This window comes from Aotus nancymaae, unplaced genomic scaffold, assembly GCF_030222135.1.
Source record: "Aotus nancymaae isolate 86718 unplaced genomic scaffold, 86718_ANA_hifiasm-v0.15.2.pri h1tg000008l, whole genome shotgun sequence".
Taxonomy (NCBI): domain Eukaryota; kingdom Metazoa; phylum Chordata; class Mammalia; order Primates; family Aotidae; genus Aotus; species Aotus nancymaae.
This window is the reverse complement of record NW_026988419.1, coordinates 8378470-8402327: the sequence shown is the minus strand read 5'-3', so window position 1 is coordinate 8402327 and position 23858 is coordinate 8378470. Positions and strand designations below refer to the sequence as shown.

The 23858-nt window shown below is 34.2% G+C and overlaps 1 protein-coding gene across 1 annotated transcript in view; it reads left to right on the top strand.

The window, feature by feature from the left end:
- The window catches only part of NYAP2 (neuronal tyrosine-phosphorylated phosphoinositide-3-kinase adaptor 2), a 290472-nt gene extending 268939 nt beyond the window's left edge, over nucleotides 1-21533 (top strand). Inside the window, 1 exon segment of the mRNA XM_064372927.1 lies at nucleotides 16196-21533. Coding sequence (XP_064228997.1) covers nucleotides 16196-16423 — 228 coding nt within the window. The 3' untranslated portion in view covers nucleotides 16424-21533.
- The last annotated feature ends 2325 nt before the right edge of the window (nucleotides 21534-23858 follow it).

Genomic DNA, 23858 nt, shown 5'->3' with positions numbered 1-23858 from the left:
CACATACTGTTTTTCAGGAATGGTGGTAGATGCATATTATAAAATACCCGTAATCTCACTGCATTTATGCACAACTCCAATTGCAGAGCCACATTCTGTAAGACTTTAAAGTGGGGGTTTTGGAGTTAGTTCACTTGAGTTCAGATTGTAGTTCTATTTGCTTATTTGCACCATCTCTTTGGTCATGTTTCTTATTCACAGAGCCTCAGTTCTTCATCTATAAAGTGAGCATCATAATGTCAACCTTATAAGGCTGATGTGAGTATGAGGAGTAAATAGGTTAGCATATGGAAGGCGTTTGGCAGATTGCTTGTGCTCACTCTATGTTAGCCATTGTTTGTATTGTTTTTAGCATTTCAATTATTATTACTACAGAGAAATACAATCTAGTCCTCATTGTTCTTTGACACTTACTAAAAGAGCCAAACCATCTAGTCATTGCAGGGCTTGAACATGCCTTCTGTAGCCAACGTAGAAAAGCATTTACACTGATATCATTAGAGAAATTTCATCACATGTTGGTCTTGAAGAAGATATTACAAGAAAAATAAAATTATTATAAAATATAGGCTCTTTATTATATCCCACTGTGGTCCAAGTATAGCTGTGACACATTGTAAGGGCTTTAGTGGATTATCTTACCACAGTGTAGTGAACGCTTTTAGAATTCTCTTTATTTTGATAAGTGTGAAAAGCCATGAGTAAAAGCTGTTAAAATGAGGACGAAGAGATGAAAGTAGGAGAGTGGTAGAATTTTTTGCCTGCTTCAACTTCAGTTGAACTCTTCCAGTAGCTACAAACTATTACAAAACACCCATATCTTCCTGCTTCTCCATTGTCCTGGTTTTAATTTTTTCTCTTACTTGTATTTTATTTCTGACTGACTTATGGATCTTAATCTGAGAACTAGAGGTAAAGGGAGGAAAGGAGACTTGTCATCATGTTTTTTATGAAAGCATGGCTTTATGAAGTTGTGTTGTCATTTCTTCAGGCTGTTAGAAACTGGGTACAAACAGCTATCAAAAGGATTCCTCATATTTTCAAAAGTAGCAGGCATGTTTCTTCTTTGGAATGAGGCCTTGGAATCATCTTTCAATCTGAATCAGAAATAGGATGGGTAAAGAGAGTTCAGAGTTCTTGTGAGAGAACTGTAGACAATGAGATCATAAAGGCACATGTAGCTCTAAGGTCCATATGTTTTAATGACAGATGAGTTATGTGGATTTAATACTCTTGACGATGGAAGCCATTGACATTTCTAGGCAGATAAATGACATGATGAAAGCAGTTTCACTAGGAAGAAAACTGGGGTAGTAATAATAATTTCCTCCCATTCTGCTCTTCCTGTTCCCAATATTATTCCTCTGTTGACTCTTTGCATTGTCTGGAGCATACAATTGAAGGATATCATGGTGGGAAATGCTATTGTGCCTTGTGAACTAGGATGACATCATATGGAAGAGGCATAGGGACAAGCCTCAAATAATTTTCAGCAAGAACTTCTTGATGGCACTTTACTATTCTACTTCTGAGCCTAAGCTGGTCCCGGTCTACAGATGAGAATGATATCATGGCCCATAGGCAATGATCCCTTGAAAGCCTGGTACTGAGAGAGCCTGGGAGGCAGAGCCATTTTCTAGGTAATAACTTCAATCACCTTCAGGCTTACAGTGTATGTTTGTCACAACTATAGAAGTTTCATGAGTACTGATTTAGTGAGGATATTTTTAAGCCAACTGGCATCCTCAATGCTAAAATTCATAATCAGCATTTAATAAAAAAATTCCTTCCAGTTATTCTGAGTTGAGCAAATGATATCCTATTGTCTTAATGAGAAGTAGGTTAACAGCATATAACAGCCTTCAATTTTGGAAATTGTATTTTGTGACTTTCAATTGAGACACCAATGGAAGACCTGGCTAGATTCCTTCTACATACATGTCTTTTTTAGACAACACAGATGGGTCATGTCACCTCATTTTTAGGTGCTCAGAAGGATATCTTCATTGGCAATGGGTAAATAGCATGAGAAGCAGGAGAGAAACCATCAAAGAGAGCAAGATGGAAACTATAAAAGCAGCAGCAAGGAAGGGGCCTATCTTTTGAACTCTTGGCTTAGTACGTCACAAGCTAGAAGTAAACTGCTTGCTCCTATGCTGATTTTGGGTTTCTCATAAAAGGTGTTCATTTTTTTTCTGCCTTTCCATACTAACCTCATATACATTTGGACAAATTTGGTTAAAAGTCAAAATGATCAATATCTTTTGAGGAAGTCCAATTATGCAAAAAGTCTAGCCAATTTATGGGCAAAACTACAAGTGTTATTTTGATTACTTGGGGACTAAGTGTCGACTTGGAGTTTGGAGGAAAATTCTAAGGCTTTAGGTCAATGTGACTCAGACTTGGAGTCACAGGATAAAAGCAGATTTTATTTAGACGGTATGGTCAGAGAGACCACACCTGTGGCTGACCTGTGGCTGCTGCTGAGGAGAGAATGGAAATCAGTACTTACTCCTTTTGATAGAATCAAGTATAGCAAATGTTTCTTTCTGCTATATGAAATGTTTTATTACCAGTGAGATGAAGAATGGCAACCGGCACTTTGCCTCTGCCTGGAGATCACCACTGGGATTAGGTTGAACTGGAAAGGCAAGCCCACTTGAAAAGGGCAGAGAAATCTCTGCTCCAGCTCATTGTTGCTATGCTTCTCTGATATATATATCTTTTAATTTAGAGAAGCCAAAATTCAGGCTCTGTCAGCCTTGCCTTTTCTCCCCATCCCCCAGCTCTTACCTTTCTCTTCCTGTCTCTTAATATGTCATCTCCTGGTTTGTTTTTTCCACCTTGGCTCAAAAATCTTAAATATGGTGACTTTTGCTTTTTTAAGACAGCATTTCACTCTGTTACCCAGGCTGGAGTGCAGTGCTGTTATCTCAGCCCATTGCAACCTCTGTCTCCTGGGTTCAAGTGATTCTCCTGCCTCAGCCTCTAGAGTAGCTGGGATTACAGGTGCCTGCCACCATGCCCAGATACTTTTTGTAATTTTTGTGGAGATGGGGTTTCACCATGTTGGCCAGGCTGGTCTTGAACTCCTGGCCTCATGCGATCTGCCCATCTCAGCCTCCCAAAATGCTATAGACGTGAGCCACCACACCCATCCAAATATGGTGCATTTTATAAAAAACACAGCTGTGAGCATGATATGTTCCACAGTTTGGACCCACTGGTCCTTTCTAACCTAAGGCCAAGATAAATGACATGACTTGGCCCAGAGCTAGCAAAATAGAAAGCTGGCTCCAGAAGAGAATTGTTGGGATTGCCAGTGTGTTTCTCCTTTTATAATGCACTTACGCTTATTTTGGGAAATGCATTCTAGTGGAGAAATAAACATATTTTACAGGTAATTTCCAAGTTCAATTCAAAATTATAAAACCTAAAAATATATTTTTAGTTGTTTCAGCAATTATTATTAAAGTCTGTTCTTGAGTATTAGTATATTTTACTCGCCTCTGAACTTCCTTTTCTTTTACTGGATAAACCACGTTTACTGAGATGTGGTTCTCCCTCATTTATCTGTATATATGGGCTTTTAATAGTATATAAGTCCATATATACTATTAAAAACCAATATTTTATAATGAAATTTGAAATTGTATTAATGCTAATGTAAGTGATTAAGAGAATATACTTAGTGAAAAATATCAATACCTTTGTTATAATTGAATTTTATCTTGTAATACTGCGTGTTCCTTCAGGGAATATCTCTTTAGACAGCTTTCTACTTAAAGAATTCTTGCTAATTTAAAAAATGTATAAATTAGCTCAGGAATCTTCTCAGAGGATTCTTTCTTTATTACAAACAATTAGCTTAATCAATTAATAGGTGAGATTGTATTTGTAGTAATTAGTAGGTTTAATTACTGAGAAATTAGTTGTGCCTTCTTTATTGGAAACTAATATATCACATTTTTTTCTATAGTCATTTTTACTCTCCAAGGGCAAAGACTTTATAGTCATAAAACAGTAAAAAGTTAAATCAAGAATCATATATTGCTTTTTAAAGCTTATACCATGGTTCTGTATGTGGACATAAACTTTTTCTTAATATATTTTAGCATGAATCAGTTTTCTTCTGAAAAGCCTCATCTTACAGTGTAATATATAAGTATATTGCATCACATATCACTTATGCATAAGATATTATTCACAACTTTATACAAATTTTAATGCAACAAAATTTTTAGCCAATTTCAGGCACACGAGAATTAAGTTACAAATCAACTTTCTCATGCAACGTTATGATTTTTTATCTGTCATTTTATTTTTCTGTACCTTTACTTACAATAATTTACTTATTACACCTGTATGGAGGCTCTATATACACGCATAAAGAAGCAAATGCCATGTCACTCACACCTGGATGGATGGTGTCCTGTTGAGTGGGTAGGTTTTCATTGTATGTCTGGTCACAGTGTTTCACCAGAGAACATGTGCTACATCATATACATTTCCGATTTGCACTTTGCATCTGCTCCTAAGAGATACAAAGTTAACACTTTATTCTGTTTTGCATTAGTTGTCATCTTGTAATATGCAAATGTGTTGTATTTTCTAGATGTTGAAATTTTATTCTCTAAAATTTCGCTACAGCAAAGAGTTTGTAAAATGATGATGGTTTCATGCAATTAGTATCTTATTTCATGGTGGAATAAAAATCATTCCTGGCCTTTTTCCCTGGTGAAGACTTTCTCCCTGTCCTTTTCTCCTAATGCAATTCAGTGTATCAGCTAACATTTTTATGTAACTCAGTCAAGAGACACTAACATCTTACCATACTTGTGAATATACTTAGAGAAGCATAAATATATATGGAAGGATTACTGTACTATATTTATCTGCTACCATGAAACTGAGGAAAAGAGTGTTTACTGAAATGTTCTGCAGTGTGGCTGATGAAATAAAATTTTTAAAATTTACCTTCCAGACTTCTTTTGATGCTGTACCCAGCATGGGTAATGTATTTTCAGTACACAAGTATATGGAGGTTCTACCAGTGAGTAAGTGGTTTGGAGGTGAGCTAAGATGAAACAGACATAGTGCTTAAACAGTGACTTGCCCACTGTGGGGAAACACTGGTTATTTTGTCCAGGATTTTGATAATAATTAAGATGTAGACAATGGTAGTGACGACAACAATGACAAAAAGGTCTAAGTTTCATTTATCCACTGAAGTTTGATTATTAGTTTGTAAGAGATCTGTAAAATGATTCAATGATTTAATCATGAATAATATATGCATGTGTACATATGCATACAATACATGTATACATTTATAAATATATGCAGAATGATAGACTATACTTGAAATAATTTGCTAAGACAAAAATCTGTCTGACTTCTTCTCTCAAAATTTCAATTGATTCTTTACTTGCATTTTGTGCCCAGTATGTACGGACAGAGAATGAGAAGGGTCAGATCTTGAGAGAATGTTTCTGCACCCTCTTGAGTTAGTATGACCTCTTATCATCTTTAATAGTATTGGGCATCTCTCAAAATGTGGTACTCAGCCTATCATCCATCAGAATCTCTAGGAAGCCTAATAAAACTGTAGCTGCTTAAGACCCACCTTAATTTAGATTTAGAGTCAGATTCTCTGATATTGGTGCCTAAGAATTAGCATTTTAATAAACTCCCAAGGGAGTTGCATACTCCCTTGATTGAATGCATACTAAGGCTTAGGGAGCATTGATTTATGTCTCAACTTCAGCCAAAGGATCAAGGATTGATGTTGAGAGTTTGAAGAAGAGATGTTCTCAGCCATAGAACACCCAGGTATAACTCACATGATGTTGAGGACTGAGTTTCAGGTTAGATGCCTCCTGGGGTTAGTAAAGCCCAGGCAATATTTTTGTTAACTTTGTACAATTTGAAGTAATGTTGGATTCAGTTGGTCCAAAGTGGAATGAACTCATCCATGAAGTCAAGGATTTCAAAAGCACCTTTCCTGAAAACACTTAGAAAATGTTTCACTTAGTGTAACATTTGTTTATTCATTCATTCATTCATTCATTTTGTGAACATTTACTTCATAATTTTACTGTGTTAAAAGCTAAGAATATGAAGATTAATAACAGAGTCCCTGCCTTCAAAGAGTTCCTTGTCTACTGGAGTAGAGAAGCTTATATTTTTAAGAGTGTCCACTTTTCAGTAGATGCCAAATTAGGACATTTGATCTTCTCAAGAAACCTGAGGTTTTATTTTCATTTTACAGATAAAAAAAGAAAGGGTTAGGTGAATTATTCTGATCTCACATAATAAGTGATAAAATCATACATAGTAAGTGATAAAAACCAGGTCATCTTATCCATTTTATTCATTTTATACTGTCTCTTAAGAAAAGAGAAAATCAACTTTTTTTTTTTTTTTGAAACGATCTCATTCTGTTGCCAAGGGTGGAGTGCAGTGGCATGATCTCGGCTCATTGTAACCTCTGCCTCCCAAGTCAAGTGATTCTCCTGCCTAAGCCTCCCTAGTAGCTGGGATTACAGGCAGGCACCACCATGCCTCGCTAAGTTTTGTATTTTTAGTAGAGACAGGATTTCGCTATGTTGGCCAGGTGGGTCTTGACCTCAACTGATCCGCCCGCCTTGGCCTCCTAAAGTGCTGGGATTACAGGTGTGAGCCACTGTGCCTGGCCTGAAAATAGAAAATCAAACACACACGTACATATTTAAAAAGTGATGTGCATTGTATTAGGAGCTTGAAATAAGCTATAATTGTCACTATTTAGCATGGTAGTTGAAACCCACCTTCATCCCTGAAAGTAATTTGTGATGTGGGTTTTGCTTAAAGGACATCATCATAAAATTGAAGTTAGGTGTTTTCCTATTTTATAGGCAGAGAAAATGAGCAATAGATGTTAATTTAAAACTACTTTTTTATAATCATGTAATTGTAAGTCTTATTCATTTATAACTTTTAAATCTTCTTGATGAGTGAGTTTTATGTAATTGATAAGATAAGTAAGCCCAGACACATAAAAATAAATGTATACATAACTTAAAATATCAACATGTGATGTTTGTTATTATGTGCCTAGTAGTTGATCAGAGACTATACATCAAGGGTGATCTTTAGATTTAGAAAAAGAAGAGCAGGAGTTAACGTGTACCAGTGATTTTGCATTCAAAAACAATTCTGAAATCAAGACGTGGTTCTCATTTTCTCAATGTATCTATATCTCAAAACTAAATTTAGATATCGGAAATAAGTATTGCAATTCTAGGACCTGCTTCAGGTGTAGAATTGCCTAATAATTTTTTCATAAAATATGTTTTTTGAGTCAACAGTGCTGATAAATGAGGGAGAATTACAAGGGGATAAAGAAATACTTAATCAGTAGATCAAAATTAAAGATGGACAAAAATATAGGTGGAAAACTATAGAAAAACCTAAGGCTACAACAAATATTATTTCAAATAATATTAAAGTCAGAAAGTTAGGTACATTTTATATATAATCCCTAATTGTCATGTTATGCAAGAAGGCTAGATAAATAACTTGTACAATATCATTAAAGTGAGATTGAAAGCCTAAAATCAAATCTGACCAATGGAATTTGAAAGTCCCTACTATTTTGGTATTGCTCACTTAGATTATCATTCAAATAGCTTCATTTGGCCTTCACAAAAAGGAGAAATATTATTTAGTGCAGAATCATCTTCCTAGATTTGAACTCATACTTTCTAAAGTGGCATAAATGGTGTCTATAATTGTAAATCCTCATGAATTATTTGACTGTTCCTTTTAAACATTTAGCATAAAATATTATAAGAAGTTGGGTTGCCTCTATATGTTTCCAAAATATCAATTATTTTATAACAAATACATAAGTCAAATATGCTCATTAAAAAAGATTTTTTTTTTCTGTGTGATGATCATTTGAAAGACTTGTGATTTGTTAACTAAGATACCAATTTTGGCTGGGTGCGGTGGCTCACACCTGTAATCTCAACACTTTGGGAGTCCAAGATGGGTGGATCACAAGGTCAGGAGATCGAGACCGTCCTGGACAACATGGTGAAACCCGTGTCCCTACTAAAAATACAAAAATTAGCTGGGTGTGGTGGTGCACACCTGTAGTCCCAGCTACTCGGGAGGCTGAGGCAGGAGAATCACTTGAACCTGGGAGACAGAATTTGCTGTGAGCCGAGATTGTGCCGCTACACTCCAACCTGGCATCAGAGCAAGACTCTGTCTCAAAAAAAGAAAAAAAAACTAACAACAAAAGAAAGCAATTTTATTACTGAATATGCTCACAAGTACAGAAAATTATAATCCTTCCAGCTCTGTTATATCGATTTCAAAAGACTTATTGAGGGCTATGTTGTTGTCCAAACTATGTAAAGTTGACCCATACCTTCCAAAATATTATATATATATAAATATTATATAAAATATTATATATATATCACTAAAATTAGGGGAAAGTTCTCAAATTAAACATATTTTTCAGGTTAAGTCACCACAGTAACACATCACAGGCAATTAAATAACTTCTGCAGGGTTATTAAAAAGAGTTGACCTAGTATTAAATCTCTTATCTATACAATTTAAACCAGTTTATCTCTTTAATTCTAACATACTGCTTTTCCTTCTAATGATGGAATTATAAAATATGTAATTGACATGCCCAGATAATTTTTCTAAATTAATTTCTAGCACTGATTTCAAATCTAGGTTTCATCATTTTCTGGTTAATCTAATGGGCCAAATTCAATATGAAAGATATTGTAAGCACATGTGAATCAACACTCTTGATTTTGTTTTATAGTTCTTTATATAGCACGAATATTGACATTATCCTTTCTTCCTTCTTTCATACAATTCTAATAGATACTTATTTTAAGGGTCAAGTGATCATTTACTTATTTGAAAATACGTTTAGGAAAGAGTAGTTTGCTCCAAAACCCATTTATCAGGGTGCAGGTGAGTGGAAATTTAACAAGTTTTTGTATGTTTAATTCGATTAAATATTATTTTCTGACTTTTTACAGGTCTAGCATACCATTTATTTGAACTTTTCAGATAGTTTATGCATCATGGCAAAGTGGTTAGTTATAATTTTGTTAATTATTTTTTTACCTTACACTGATTCAGAATTTAGCGCTTTTTTTCCTGTAAAGGGCCAGGTTCTAAGTATTTTCAGCTTTATGAGCCTATGGTCTCTATTCTGAGTACTCAATTCTGCCTTGTAGACAGTAGGTCAACAAATAGGTACATCTGTGTGCCCCAAATCTTGATTTATATACATCATCATTTGAATTTCATGTAATTATCATGTGCCATGAAATATTCTTCATTTTAGTTTTTCAACTGTTTAAAAATATAAAAACAAATTCTTGCTCATGGATGGTACAAAAACAGGCGGTGGACTGCATATTTGGCCAGTAGGTTGTAGTTTGCCAACCCCTCTCTTGAAGATAGATATAAAAAAGCCATCCTCTTTGCCTACTACATGGGAGAGGAAGAACATTTTTAATGAGAGCAATAACACCTCTGGCTAACCTCATGACTCCTAAAGACAGGGCGAGCGCAGTTGCAGGTGACTTGCTACCTCCTATAATTTCTGAAGAAGTTGCTTCCCCTTCTTGAGTCACATCCACTGACTTTCATGCCTTTTCTTCCTTGTTTCCTCTCCAATGCTATCCATGGTCTCCTGGAGAAACTTCCCTTAAAGACAAAATCTAGAGAACTTTGAGAACTCCAGCTTCCTTTCCAGCCAGGTTGAACTTATACTCCTTATGCAGGAAATGATAATTTCTCACAAAATGGGCAATGCAGGTTGGAGAAATTGGCCCAGAGACTGCAACACAAGATTGATAATGTTGCCCCAGATCATCTGAAAATTAGTATTGATTGCTGGTTTATTGTTTAAGAAATTAAATTTTACTCTCACAAGCCTTAAGACTCCCAGCTGAAATTAATTCCAAGGCTAACAAGGCACTTGCTTGGCATTGGGTTCTGTCTGCTAGGCCTTTGATAAATTATTGTTTTTCACATGCTAACTAATGAGGCACAAAAATCAAAATCAATGGAGTTATGCATGCTTGTATCAGTTTTATTTTGGTATCATTTTCAATAGTAAAATGCTCCAAGTGCTTATTTCAGAGTATTTTTTTCTCTTTATGATTTATCTACTTTGGAAAATTGAATATTTTAAATAAATATTATGGAGATCTGTTATTGCACTGCCTTCCTATTCCTTTGTTCTTTCAAGAAAATATACTCTTAATCTCAGGAAGTAATTAATTTTGTTTCCTAGAGAAAGTAATTATTGAAGTGAACTAAAGACTCTTTCTCATTTATGTTACTCCTGATGCACTGAAGGAACATTAGATGAAATTGTTACATTTGGGGCTTTCTCCATGTATATGCTTTAGCTCCCTGTGTCCTACAACCATATAAAGTGTGAAGTGTGTAGCAATATGCATTATATATATAGTACAATATCCATAAAATGTATATGTGAAGTATATATAAATTTATATACTATGCATGTATGAATTATGTATCAATGTTCATTCAATATATAGTATTTAGGAAATTCAGAAATAATGACTTTTCAATGTCACACAATGATCAGTATCCCAATCAAGTCATTTAACTCTTTCCATAATACCATGTTGCTTCCTTTTAAAGAATGAAAGAAACAGTTAAATTAACATTTGGGAAGAATATAGTCTCTTCACTTGATTTTTAAACACACACATATATACATACATGCATTTACACACATATATATGTGTGTGTACATATATATATATATAATTTTAGAATAGTGTTTTTCATTTACTGAAAAGTTACAAAGAATGTACAGTGGGTTCCCACATATTCCACACCCATTGTTTCTCCCATTGTTAATATCTTATATTACCATGGCTCACGTGTCCTGACAAATGAATCAATATAGATACATCATTATAAGCTTAAATCCATACTTCATTCCGATTTTCTTAGTTTTTAATCCAGTGTTCTTTGCCTCCTCCAGAGTCTCTTTCAGGATAGCATGCAAATCGATTACACTTAGTCATTGGGTCTCCTTAGTCTTCTCTAGGCTGTGACAGTTTCTCAGGCTTTTCTTATTTTGGATGCCCTTTGCAGCTTTAAGGAGGGAGTACCGGTATGGTATTTTGTAGACTGTCTCTCAATTTAGGTTTCTCTGGTGTTTTTCTCATGATTTGAGTGGAGTTAACGGGTTTTGAGGAGAAAGATGGCAGAGATAAAAGTGCCTCTGTTCTCATCACATTATAACAAGGATACATACTACCAGTATAATTTACCACTGTTGATCACATGTTGGAGGTGGTGTTTGCCAGGTGTCTTGTCCGTTTGGGCTGCTAGAACAAAATACTATAAACTGGGTGGCTTATAAACAACAGAAAGTATTTTTCACAGTTCTGGAAACTGAGAAGTCCAAGAGCAGCATGACAGCATGGTTATGGTCTGGCGAAGACACTCTTCCTGGCTGCAGACTGTTGGCTTCTTGCTGTGTCAGCAGCATGGCGGAAGGGGTGGAGCTCTCTTGGGCCTATTTTATAAGAGTACCAGTCCTATGCGTCTCCCAATCACCTTGAGGAGGTCCCGCCCTTTAGTACCATTACTTTGGAGGTTAAGAATCTAACATAAGAATTTTAAGGGGGCAGAAACGTTCAGACCTAAAACCAGGTTCCTCCAATATATAGTTACTTCCCTCCTTGCTTTCCATACCATACTTTTTAGGAAGAAGTCACTGTGTGTAGCCTGCATATAAGAAGTGGAGATTGAAATTTCACCTCCTTGACAGGAAGCTTCTTTTGATTTTATTTCCATGAACTTATTATCCAAGAATATTGCTTCTGATGAATCATGGCAGTATAAAAATCTTGTCCTAGAGATGTGTGTTCATACTAATGGAACAATTGTCCTACAGTTATCTTTTGATGTGTACTTAGCTATCTACGTATACGTTTTTTCTTTCTTCATGGGATATAGAGTATAATAAATGCCTTTGGATTAAAGGTAAGAAATAAGGCCACTGAATTAAATAACTAAACTATAAGAGTTTGTTTACTGGGCTTGGTTTCAAATTTATTGTAATAGTCAATTCCTAGAGTTCTTTCAACTCCAGGGAGAGATGGAATGGGATTTTACACATATTTTTTCTTAAAGAATATGAAGAATTTTGTGATAAAAGAAAACAATAGAAAAACAATGCCATCTTTTATGGGTAGTATTCTTAACATACTTCATATGCTTGCTAAATATGCTATTTATTATATGCAAAACAGTGAATGAAAGCATAACATCTTACTATCAGAAAAAAATATTATTTAGATATATTTTTGGGAGGATTCAATGATGAAAATGGCCACAGTAGTAACATTGGAGTTTGATTTTGAGAATTAAAAAAAAATGCACCCAAACATGTGCTATTTAAAAATAAATATGGAAAACAGAGGTATCTTGCCATAATATAATTATATTCTATGTTTATTTGTCACACTTTAACATAGAAATATTTTTGGGGGAATTCAAATGCAAACAAATTCATAGCAGATTTTAAATAAGAAGATTCTATACTAGAATCTATATATTTGTTAAGATATTTTTAAATGTATATTTGTATTTTGAATTGGCAATCTTCCAGCAACTTGAGTTTGAATTATCATCTAATATCTAGCCATCTTTCATGTATTGAGCAATGCTTTTTTCATGGAATTTCCTATATTGGGCAACACTTTCTCACTCACCATACATGTCTCCAAAAGATAAGAGTTAAATATTATGGAGTCAGTCTGAAAAAAAAAGTGATTTTCTTTTCCTAATATTTTAGCGCGTTCTATCAATCAAGTGGATATATAACTATTTTAATGTAAAAGAAAAATGTAAAGAATAAAATTTCAAGCTTCATAATTTTTATCCTTATTCTTCTAGTCTTTAGAGTTTTAAGAAATCTATTAATAAATGTACAACCTATATAGCATGCATTTCTGTTTGATACAAAATACATATTTTATGGATAATATGATACACTGTATATACGTATATGAAATGTTATGCAACTATGAAATATACTGGTGACACTGTTGTCAAAGCAATGCAGAAAAATTATTTTTCAGTTGGACCTACCAATTTATACCATAAAAATATTAAAAGGAATTAAGTAACATATGACTTAATGTTTGTATAGACAAGTAAATAAATACAAATATGGAAGTGATGCTGTAAGCAATACTGAGCCTTAAAGAAATTTGGAGGTTTTGCAATGATGTTGAAATGTGTAGAACCCAGAAGATTTTACTAAGAAGATTATCTGGATTTTTTTTTTTTTTTTGAGAGACAACAAAAACTGTTCTATGATGGTGGCTTCTATTTAATTCATAACACTTTTATTGAGAGCCTAGGACTCTGTGCTACATGTTGGGACCACTGAGATGAGTGAGATTTGGAGCTTGTCCTCTGGGAATTCTGTGTTATAAATTCCATGATGACAGTTTGTAGTTAATAAATTTTGCTTGCGTTTTCACCAAAATAGAGTTGCTGCATTTTTATTGTACAGATTATCATGTTATAAAATATTGTCTGTTGAAAAATTTCTGAGCCACTTTGACAGTCTCCTGTTGGAACACACACTTATTCATTAGATTAACTCAGCAAATACCTAAAATTTTATTTAAAAAGTGAATGCTCATGTCCATGGTTATGAGCTAGGAACTAGATGACACCAGAGACATAAAATACAGCTCATCTTTTCAAGGAACTTTCTATTAGGCATAAGCAAGGCATTCATCTGAGAGTGTCATCTTCTGGGCTCCAAATCCAAGCTAGTAACTTTGATTTAATTATTTAATAAGCAGTTTTTATTTCCATTCATAAAACCACAAATATGGTTGTATTTTTGAGTAGCATCTGGAAACAGTAAAATATGCAACGACTATTATTTTAATTTTGAAGTAAAATTCAGTTGATGGAGCATACTATAGTAGAAAGAATATCAGCTTTGGAGTCAGACAGACCTGAGTTTGATATAGGTCTGTATCATTTATTAGCTGTGACCATGACCTAGTTTCTTAAACTTTCTGAGATTTAGTTGTGTAATTTTAGTATGAAGATAAATTCTTTCAGTGTGGCTGGGAGGATTTAATATAAAATAAAGCTCTTTGCACATGCCTTGCATAGCTTAGGTGTGAAAAACTACTAGTTATTTATCAGTGTTAGAATAATAAGACTTGAGAAATGCTTTACTGTTTTTAAAATGAGTTGACCTTCATTATCCTATTTAAACCTCACACCAAATTTATCAATTCATTCATTTAGATAAAGAAAACAAGAAGCCCAGTGACCTGTGGAAATTTGACACATCAGGATTTAAGTCCATGTTTTCTAGGTCTAGGTCCTGCCCTCTCCCTAAATGATTGGGAATTGTGAGAATTTAATTTAGCTTTGTTCACACAAAACCTACCTGCCTGGTTTTGGACTAGATATATAACTTCCTCATCTATGCTTAGAGTGTTATACTAATCCATGCTTCCAATCCTTTCTAGTTCTGTGTATACATTGAGAGGCAGCGTAGTGTAGTTGTTAAAGGCACAGGTGTTGTACATAAACTCTCGGGTTCAAATCATGACTCTGCCATTTGTTGGCTCTGTAACTTTGGGAGAGTTATCAAATCACTTTAAGTCTCATTTTATTCATCACTATGGGTTAAGAAATGGTATGACTTCAGGGCATTTTGATGAGGAATAAACGAATTAAACTATGCAAAGTTCTTAGAATGAAATCTGATATAGAGTAAGCATTACGTATTTGCTGTAATTATCACCCTAAAATTGCAAGAGCAATTTCAGTGACTTCAAGTGCACAATTTTAATGCTTCAAGTTACAGAGTAGATTTGCTTAAACAATTATGTGGAAGCTTCCCCAACCCAGTGGAGCTCATGGGCCCAATTTTATTGCTGCCCTTGTGTGACAGACTCAACATACTAGTTCTTTTCCAAAGAACAGTCACTGGTAGACACAGTGCCACATATACCTGGAAGCAGTGCTTAATGTGTGTGTGTGTGTGTGTGTGTGTGTGTATCAATATGTAGACCCCACTGAAATTTCTCCTAGTAACCACATTGACCTCATGAATCTATTTTTCTAATTTTTTGAAGTTGATTAGAATCCTTGTCAGTGTGACTATAGGGACCAATGATTCTAATGTAGACATTTGCGGAAGCATTCAAAACTATACCAAAAACTTCTTTGCAGAAGAAATATTTAAGCATTTACATTCTAAACCTATGGTGTACACTTAAAATCATTTTGATGAGAACAATTATTAATAATATCTATTCTACTATATTATTTTTATAAATAAACTCAAGTATTTAAAAATTATTTTGAGAATAAAATAAATGTTAACATCTTTAAAACATATCACGTTCATATTAGACCTCACTGAATAGTAATTCCAATAATTGAATTTAAAAATATGGGAACTAATAAGACAATGGAGCCAACATAATGTTATAGGTAAATATTTGGAAAACTGCTTAAAAGTATAAAACATTTACTTTTCGTATCATGAACTTTCAGAACATTGAAAATTTTTCACACCCAAATTATTGTTAAATATGATGTTTACTAATTTAAGTACAAAATTTCTTTCTAGTTTCCATGCTTTTACTTTTGTTTTATAAGAAATTTTATATTTCTATTTCCTAACTCATCTTAAGAGTTTTTGGACTGGGCACAGTAGCTCACATCTGTAATCCCAGCACTTTGGGAGGCTGAGGTGGGAGGATTGCTTGAGCCCATGAGTTTGAGACCACACTGAGCAATATAGAGAGATCTCATCTCTACCAAAAATTTTTTAAAAAATTAGCTGGACATGGTGGTATGTGCTTGTAGTCCCAGCTACTGGGAAGGCTGAGATAGGAGGATCGCTTGAGCCCAGGAGGTCGAGGCTGCTATGAGCTGTGACCACACCATCGTACTCTAGCTTAGGTGACAGAGTGAGACCTTGTCTAAAACAAAACAAAACAAAAAAGAATTTTTAAAAGAGATATAGAAACAGTGACATTGTTCTAATAAACTACTAGCATAGTGCAAAAGAAATATGCTTTCATTCCATTTTTTTCTTTTGTGTTCACTCTTTCTTTTTTGCTAGGTGGCATGCATGCAGTGGTTTCATGGAGATCATACAATGCTTGAGATGATTGAGAAAAAGCGTTGCTTGTGCAAGGAAATAAAGGCTAGACAGAAAACGGAAAAGGGCCTTTGCAAACAGGATAGCATGCCTATCTTGCCCAGCTGGAAGAAGAATGCAGGTGCCAAGAAGTACAGCCCTCCGCCCTATTCTAAACAGCAAACGGTATTCTGGGATACTGCCATATGAGTGTGCGCAGGATGGTGTGAGCTCCACATTTCTTAATATGAAGAGGGAGGTCGACTTGGACATATGATAATGAACTGTTATATGTCTTTTCTGTGAGAGTGGAATGCCACGGGAAGCTGTGCCTATTCGTGGCAAGTTCAAGATAAAATGCATATGTCCTTGCAATGAAGGCACACTTATTTAATCCCGGATTATTTTGAATCCAGAAGATATTAAAATGTAAATATTTTACTAGTTTATGGGTGACACCTGAGATAATACACACTATGCGTATATAAATTACAGAAATATCAAGAGTTTACTATATGATATAATTTCAGTATTAACTGGTTTGTTATCTATTTTATATGTAATCCCTTGATGCCTTTTATTATTAAGTTTTGCATTTAAAATGTTTGTTTTCCTTGCCCACATTTGGTTTCTGTATAAGAACTCACAACTATAAATCATGTTCAACCACATAATATATGATCTGGTGCTAGTAACGTAGAAGTTGAATATCACATTTGTTAAAAGTATCTCTGATTTTTAAGTTTCAAGGGTTTGACAGGAAATGAATGCAAATGTGATGCTTAATTTGGATGTACAAGTTGCGTTGACAACAATATTTTTGCTACATTGGCTTTATAAGAATTTCTCTTTAGTATCCTCTGGCAGCGGTTAGAATAACCATTAGTCTGACTTAGTAATAACTAAGCAATGGTTAGTCAGATTCCAGAGAAAGTTACTAGGATACATTGGGCATCCCAGCTGAAAACATTTCCTTGAGAAATGACTTTAGGGGCATGTGTCCTTGCATCATTGATCTGATTGGAGGAGACCAGGGTTCACTGTGACAATGGAAGGAACAAGGAATTAATAGCTCAAGAGCATGACTGCTTTCAAGAAGGTGGGACCAGTGGCATTGTAGCCACCATAATCACTATATTTAAGTAACTTTTCATGTGTATGCTTGTTTCCCCAAGAAAACGAGAAATTAACATTCAACTAGATCGGTTTACATATTTTAATACACTAAATGGCAATCTTTCTAAAAATTTAGATCCATTAATCAAAAATGTATTGCTTGTTATTTTTTTCAAACTGGTTATCACCACATTTCTGGGTCGTAATCTTCTGTATGTGATCATCACACCCATTCTTACTGATTATGACACCATGACCAAAGATTAATGACCACTTTTTATTTTAGTTTGTTTAAAGAAAGAAACAGGAAAGGCAGGGGATGAGGGATGGGGTGGATTCAATTTTGTGGTGGTGAAATTTAAGTTAAAAAAAATCATATATATCTTTTAAGAAGAACTTGTTAGTTGAATATAAATATTGTCACGAATGAATAAAAAAGAAACTATCACATATATTTTGTATATTTAAATTACTATTTATGCCTCCTAAAATTGATAGTATGTGGTTCTTTGTTAACAATCAATTTAGTATTATATTTCTGAGAGAAAAGGTGTGTTTTTGAAGTTATTGTCATAGCAGTTTTTCTTGTAAGGGTATTGACAGCAATAGTTCAGTGCTGCTCAATAAAACCAAATATAACAGGAGTTAGAGAATTTTTGTAATCTATATTGCTACAAATCTAGTAATGCTTTATCAGTAATAGTTTCTTTCAAAAGTCTTTTCAATGTTATAACATGATTTTCTAATATTTTATAATTAATATGTATTTTGATGTCCAACTTGAATTCTGAAAGAATGAGGAAAAAGGTAAGTGGAAGCAGTGTATGGTTGGTGTGTGTGAGCGTGTGTGTGTGAGTGTGTGTGTGTGTGAGTGTGTGTGTGCATGAATGAATACTCAGTGGGAACACTGTATACCTAAAATGCTTACTGAAGTTGTAGGTTCTGCTTATATAATTGAGGTGGTAGAAAACCAGGATCACAAATGCAGGAAGTCACAAAGAGATCTTAAGTAGCTTAAATAAATCCCGCCAGCATGTTTCACCAGCTATAGATTATGTTTCAAACCCAACAATCTATGGAACACAAATCTAAGGGTGATGAAAATGTGTTTAGATAAAATCAGAATGGAAATAAAATGTGTTTATGACCCAAGTTGTTATCCTGATTTAAGTTTTTATGACCACGTATACTCAAGCCTATCAGTCAGACACAAGATATCAATTCTCAGCATCTTTATGAAACATATATTCAAGATCAGTATGGTAATGATCAACCCTCCCTTAAAATTTATATTTAGGGAACATCTTTCTGTGGGGAGATGCAAGTGTGTTTTTCAGATGCCTGTCTTTCCCATATCACTCTGATTTAGGCAGAAGATTTATTTAATGTTGGCCATTTGTCAAGAAGGAAACAGAAGTACTAAAATGATCTGTGTTGGGTTAAACCATTCCTATTTGTTCTATAAAACTTATGCTATTGCCAGGTTCTGTACACTCATTTTTCAAATGCATTATTTTCTGAGGAGGTAACTTGTTTGAAAATTTTACTTTAGGCAACCATTTTAATTTATTTCTGTAAATGTCTCTTTAATTGGAAAGTGACTGAAAGATCTGGAAAAATGGCTTAACTGAGATTTTACTCAAGAACTGTTATTCTGTGCCTATACAATTGTCCATTGTGGCAATAATCATTGCATAATAAATTTCCTCTTTGTATAGTGTTTCTCTAAATGGAGAAAAGGAGGTTGTTAGTATGTAGAGACAAATAAGCTGACTCTCTGGCAGTAATCAACCAGGATACTTCAAAATATTAATTTGGTCAGGAGATAATGTACAAATAGCCAGAACACTATGCCACAATAAAGCTCATATTTCTAGCAATGCCAAAGAACAAATCATATCATGGCATAGTTATTAGGTTGAAAGAGCTCATACTTATGAAAAATGATCTTTTCACAGCAAACTTCTTAGAAACAGAATTTTTATTGGATGTCACAAGATGCTTTTATATGTGAAACACTCCTTAGCAGAGAAGATATAAATTTCTTTAGAACTGATGGAAAGAAAAAATAAAGATCCGCATTTTTTCCAATCACAGAAGCCAGCATCCTCTGAGGTATAAGAGTGGTCTTTAATATAAACACCACCCACATCTCTTCCCTGTTTGTGCTAATGAAGCAAGCTTGGAGTTAAATGTGATGGATTTGTGTAAATGAAGGTTAATACCCACCCATGCAAGATAATTAGGAAAGTAAAACATCTGGAGATTAAAACGTGTAGTTTTAAAGTATTATATATTCAAATACGTGTCAATGGTCTGGAGACAACTGGATACAACTTTACTTTCCAAAATAGTGACAAAATTGTCTTTGAATGCTTCTAGAGAATAAAAGAGTGTTTTTATTACTACATTTTGGTGTAGGATCTTGCCTATACATGGAATTTATTTTGATTCCTTTTAGCAAATTTAGTGACCAAGTCAAGGGTTATCATTTTAACTAATTAAATAAGACACCAACACAACGCACATACAAAAGGAGTTTTAATATTACTTTCATGTTAAGACAAGTCCGTTTCCTAAAGGAGAAGAGAGCTTGTAAAATAACTACACTTACATGTGAAATTAAGAAACAACGATTCCTATGATTTAAGCAGTAAGCAATCCAAGATGAGAGGTAATTCGCACTTGCAAAGAAATAGGAGTAGAATAGATAGTAATTCACAATTCATTGTGTCCCAAACTTAAATGAAAATAAAAGAAAAATGGTACCTACAGCATTTAACATTATCTCACTGTATCTTCCATGTGTGCAAATAGCTAATTGTAGAATGTGGAGAATTTGTTATTAATCCATTATTTATTTAACAATTCATTATTGAGCAACTTATGTATCAGGCATTAAAAAAAATTCTAAAGCAATTCATGTTAAACATTGAAAAAAAATGTCATTCTGCCCTTCAAGGAGCTTAATTATGCAATCATCAATATTTTCAAAATAAAGCCAATTGTTTTTAAGAAGATATACCATTGTGTTTACATATGGTATTCTCTTTTTTTTCAGATCAAGTGTATAGTCAAGCTAAAATGCTAAACATACTAAACTGAATGTCGAAGTATAAAATATGTTTATGTGTAAGCCTCGATGTCTGCATATATAATATGTATTGCTGTCTATGTAAATCATTAAAACGATAACACATTTTGCTATGTTGGACTTGAACATTATGACTTGGGGTTTGGGTGGTTTAAAACTCTTTGATATTTGGGTCAATTACATTGCAAAATGTGTGTAATATGAGAAAAATAATGTCTGATTACATTTCCCTTTAAATATTATGAAGTTTCAAATTTAAGCGGAATTTGTTTCAAAGAAATGCTGTTGGATTTATCTCAACTAAACATATGTGAAAATTCTTTGCAAGTGTTCAATTGTTCCCAAATATAACTGGGTTTGCCCACCCTAAAGCATCTACATTTACACATGTATTCACCCACGTACAGTATACATACTGTATATAATATATATGAAAATGTTTAGTATGCACTTCTTTTGATTGGAACTCCTTAAGTTAACATTTATAGTGTAGCAACTTGTGTAAAGTGCACTGTGATTATAAAAAACAAAGCACAGTAAAGTCACAGGTCTTGTTATCTTGCACTAAAAATGTGTTTACGTATTTAGCAATTGTATGTTTACTTTCTTGCTCTTTCAGAAAACTGGAACAAATAGCTATGAGAAGATGATATAAAATAATATGTTTTTTAGTGGATAATGGCACTACATTTTTAAAAGACAGGGTTTTTAAAGAAAACCATTTAACATCCATTCCAATATAACATGTTTACCATATCTAAAAATCTGAATGTCATATTGCATTTTTCATAATTCATTAGAAATGTCAGGTATGTGCCTGAAAAATTGTGCAAATAAGCATTAGATAACAGATTTCTCTACTCATGTGTTATTAGCCATTTCTATATACATAATAATATAAACACTGATGTTTTAATGTCTCTTAATTTTTGTACTTGATTTTTTTAAGTAACATGTAATTATAAATGTACTTTGATACTACTGAAGTAACCAGATGTTGTTTGAAAATAGTTTTCTTTAGTGCATTGACAATATTTTACAATACTTTTTGTGCTTATTTATTTGTGCTCCCGTGTAATTATAATAAAAGCAATAGTTTAAATTAGTTGACTTTGTTGTTACTGGTGTTTATTTATCAAGAAACAAAATAAGAACTTTTTCAAAGAAATGTACCCACATTATTCAACTTCTGCAGTTGACCATGAGATTGCGTGCATTGTAGAAGACTGATGCTGGTGAGTATTGAGGGTCTAGACTTCTTAATTTGTTATGTGACACTCAATTTGTCCTTAATCACTGCTTGTCTTCTCCTTCAAGGTGATCCATTAAGTAAGAGGAACACTGACACTTCTCTTTTTTCCATATGTACCTAATTCCAGTCAAATGACTCAGAGTGTATCTAAGGTGTCTGATGGCATGAAAGAGAAAATTCTGGCAATCCTAGACCTGTGTATGTAGACAAGATATTTATTGGAGGGGTACTTAGCATATTCATTCAGTCATACTTTTAGAGTTAACCTGGCTTAAATAAGGAGCAAGTCAGTGTGTATGATGTTGCTGGGATATCAATAACTAAAATATTATTGAGCATGATAAATATACGACAAGATTCTGGAGCTCAGTCAGTTGACAAAAAAAAATTGCTTGCAAAATAAAGCAGATACTTGTAATAGCTTCTAATGGCTACTACATCAGCCAGTTACATACTCTTTTTTATATGCAATCTCAAAATAATTAATTATAATTTCATAATTTCTCACCAATTATTTCTTTTCATAAAAAGAAAGAAATTTATTCTCACTGTTTGGTCCCACTCTTCCAGCTACTCAAATGTTCAGTGTGCTACTCTACCTTTTGGTTGAACAAGACTAACCCATCACCATCTCACCACCATCAACAGTCCAACCTTCCATCCGTCTCAGTCCATGAAAAAAAGCTCCCCAATGTTTGAAATTATTGGTTTCCTCCATTCTCCCAACCTCCATTACAACTCATTTTTTCCAGCTCAGTGATCTCAGAGTTTAATTAAATTATGTTGACACAGTGTTGTGAATGACTGATAAAACAATGTTCAACCTCCTATAGTGATTTGTATTTGAGAAGATTCTTATTAACATGCATGAGTGAATATCTATTAGTAGAATGTCAGGCAATGTGACAAACCAGGAGATTGGAAGAAAATAATTTTCGAGAAAATTTTGCATAACATCACCTCACATCATGTCTTGCAGAACAGTGGTTTTCTCAAACCTTGCTGTTCAAAAAAAAAAAAAAAAAATCACTTGGTCAATTCTTAAAAACTCCCAATGTCCAGAAGACTTCCTGGAGCAGTACACAGGCACTGGTAGTTTTAAAAAATCTACTGGATGAGTCCAATATGCAATCAAATTTGAGTATTAAAGCAGTGCTTCTCAAGCTTGAATGTACATGCTTACCACCTGAGAATCTTGTTGATTTACAGGTTCTGTTTTAGAAGAGTTTGAGAGTTAGAATCTCTAGCAAGATCTCGGGAGGTGCTGATGCTGCCTGTCCATAGATCACCCTTTGAGCAACAACTCCTTGGCAACTCGATTCTCTGCCTGTATTTAGGGAGCCTTTGGTAGCCATTGTCTAGAGCATTGCTACTGCAAGCCTGCTTCACAGACCAACAGCATAGCATAATCTTGGGACTTGTTAGAATGAAAAACCTTGAACTTTATCCCAAATAGATCTTTGGGCTGAGGCTCATGAATCCCATTTCAGCAAGCCATGCAGATGATTCTTACGCCCAGCAAAGTTTGAGATGCATTGTCTTAGACAAATGTGGCTTTCAATCATGGCAACATATTACATTCTTGGGAGATTTTTATTTAATGCTGAGGTCTTGGCCCCTCTCTCAGAGAGTATTATTTTATTAGTTTGGGGTTAAGGCTAGAAATTTTTTTCTTCTTTTTCTCCTCTACCTTTTTTTCTTTTCTTCTTTCTTTCCCATAACCCCTCCAAGGGATTCGAATATGAAGCTGGTACTGAGAAAGCTGTATTAAAGAATCAACTCTGTCCCATACATTGGAAATTGTATCATTTCCCCCAGAAATAACATTTCATCCACAGGGCCAAATACAAGAATGCACCACTTCATAACCCTTCTCATCAAAATGACTTTGAGGTACTTCAGGGTAAAGAGTGGTGTGAAAAAAAAGTCCCAGCTTTTGGTTAAATCAACTCCTTGTGATTGGGTGCCCATCTCCCATTTTAGGAGGCCAATATTTTTCATGAGGGCAGGTTTATATTAAAATTATTCTAAATACTGCTTAGAAATTAGTGTCAAGTGCCCTGAATTGTGGATAATAGTATTAGGATTCTGTCATGTTTTTCCCCAGTTGGAATTAATGTACACCCCTCAAGCACCCTCCCCGTCTACCTTGATACATGGTATTGTGCTCGGGTCTTCATTAC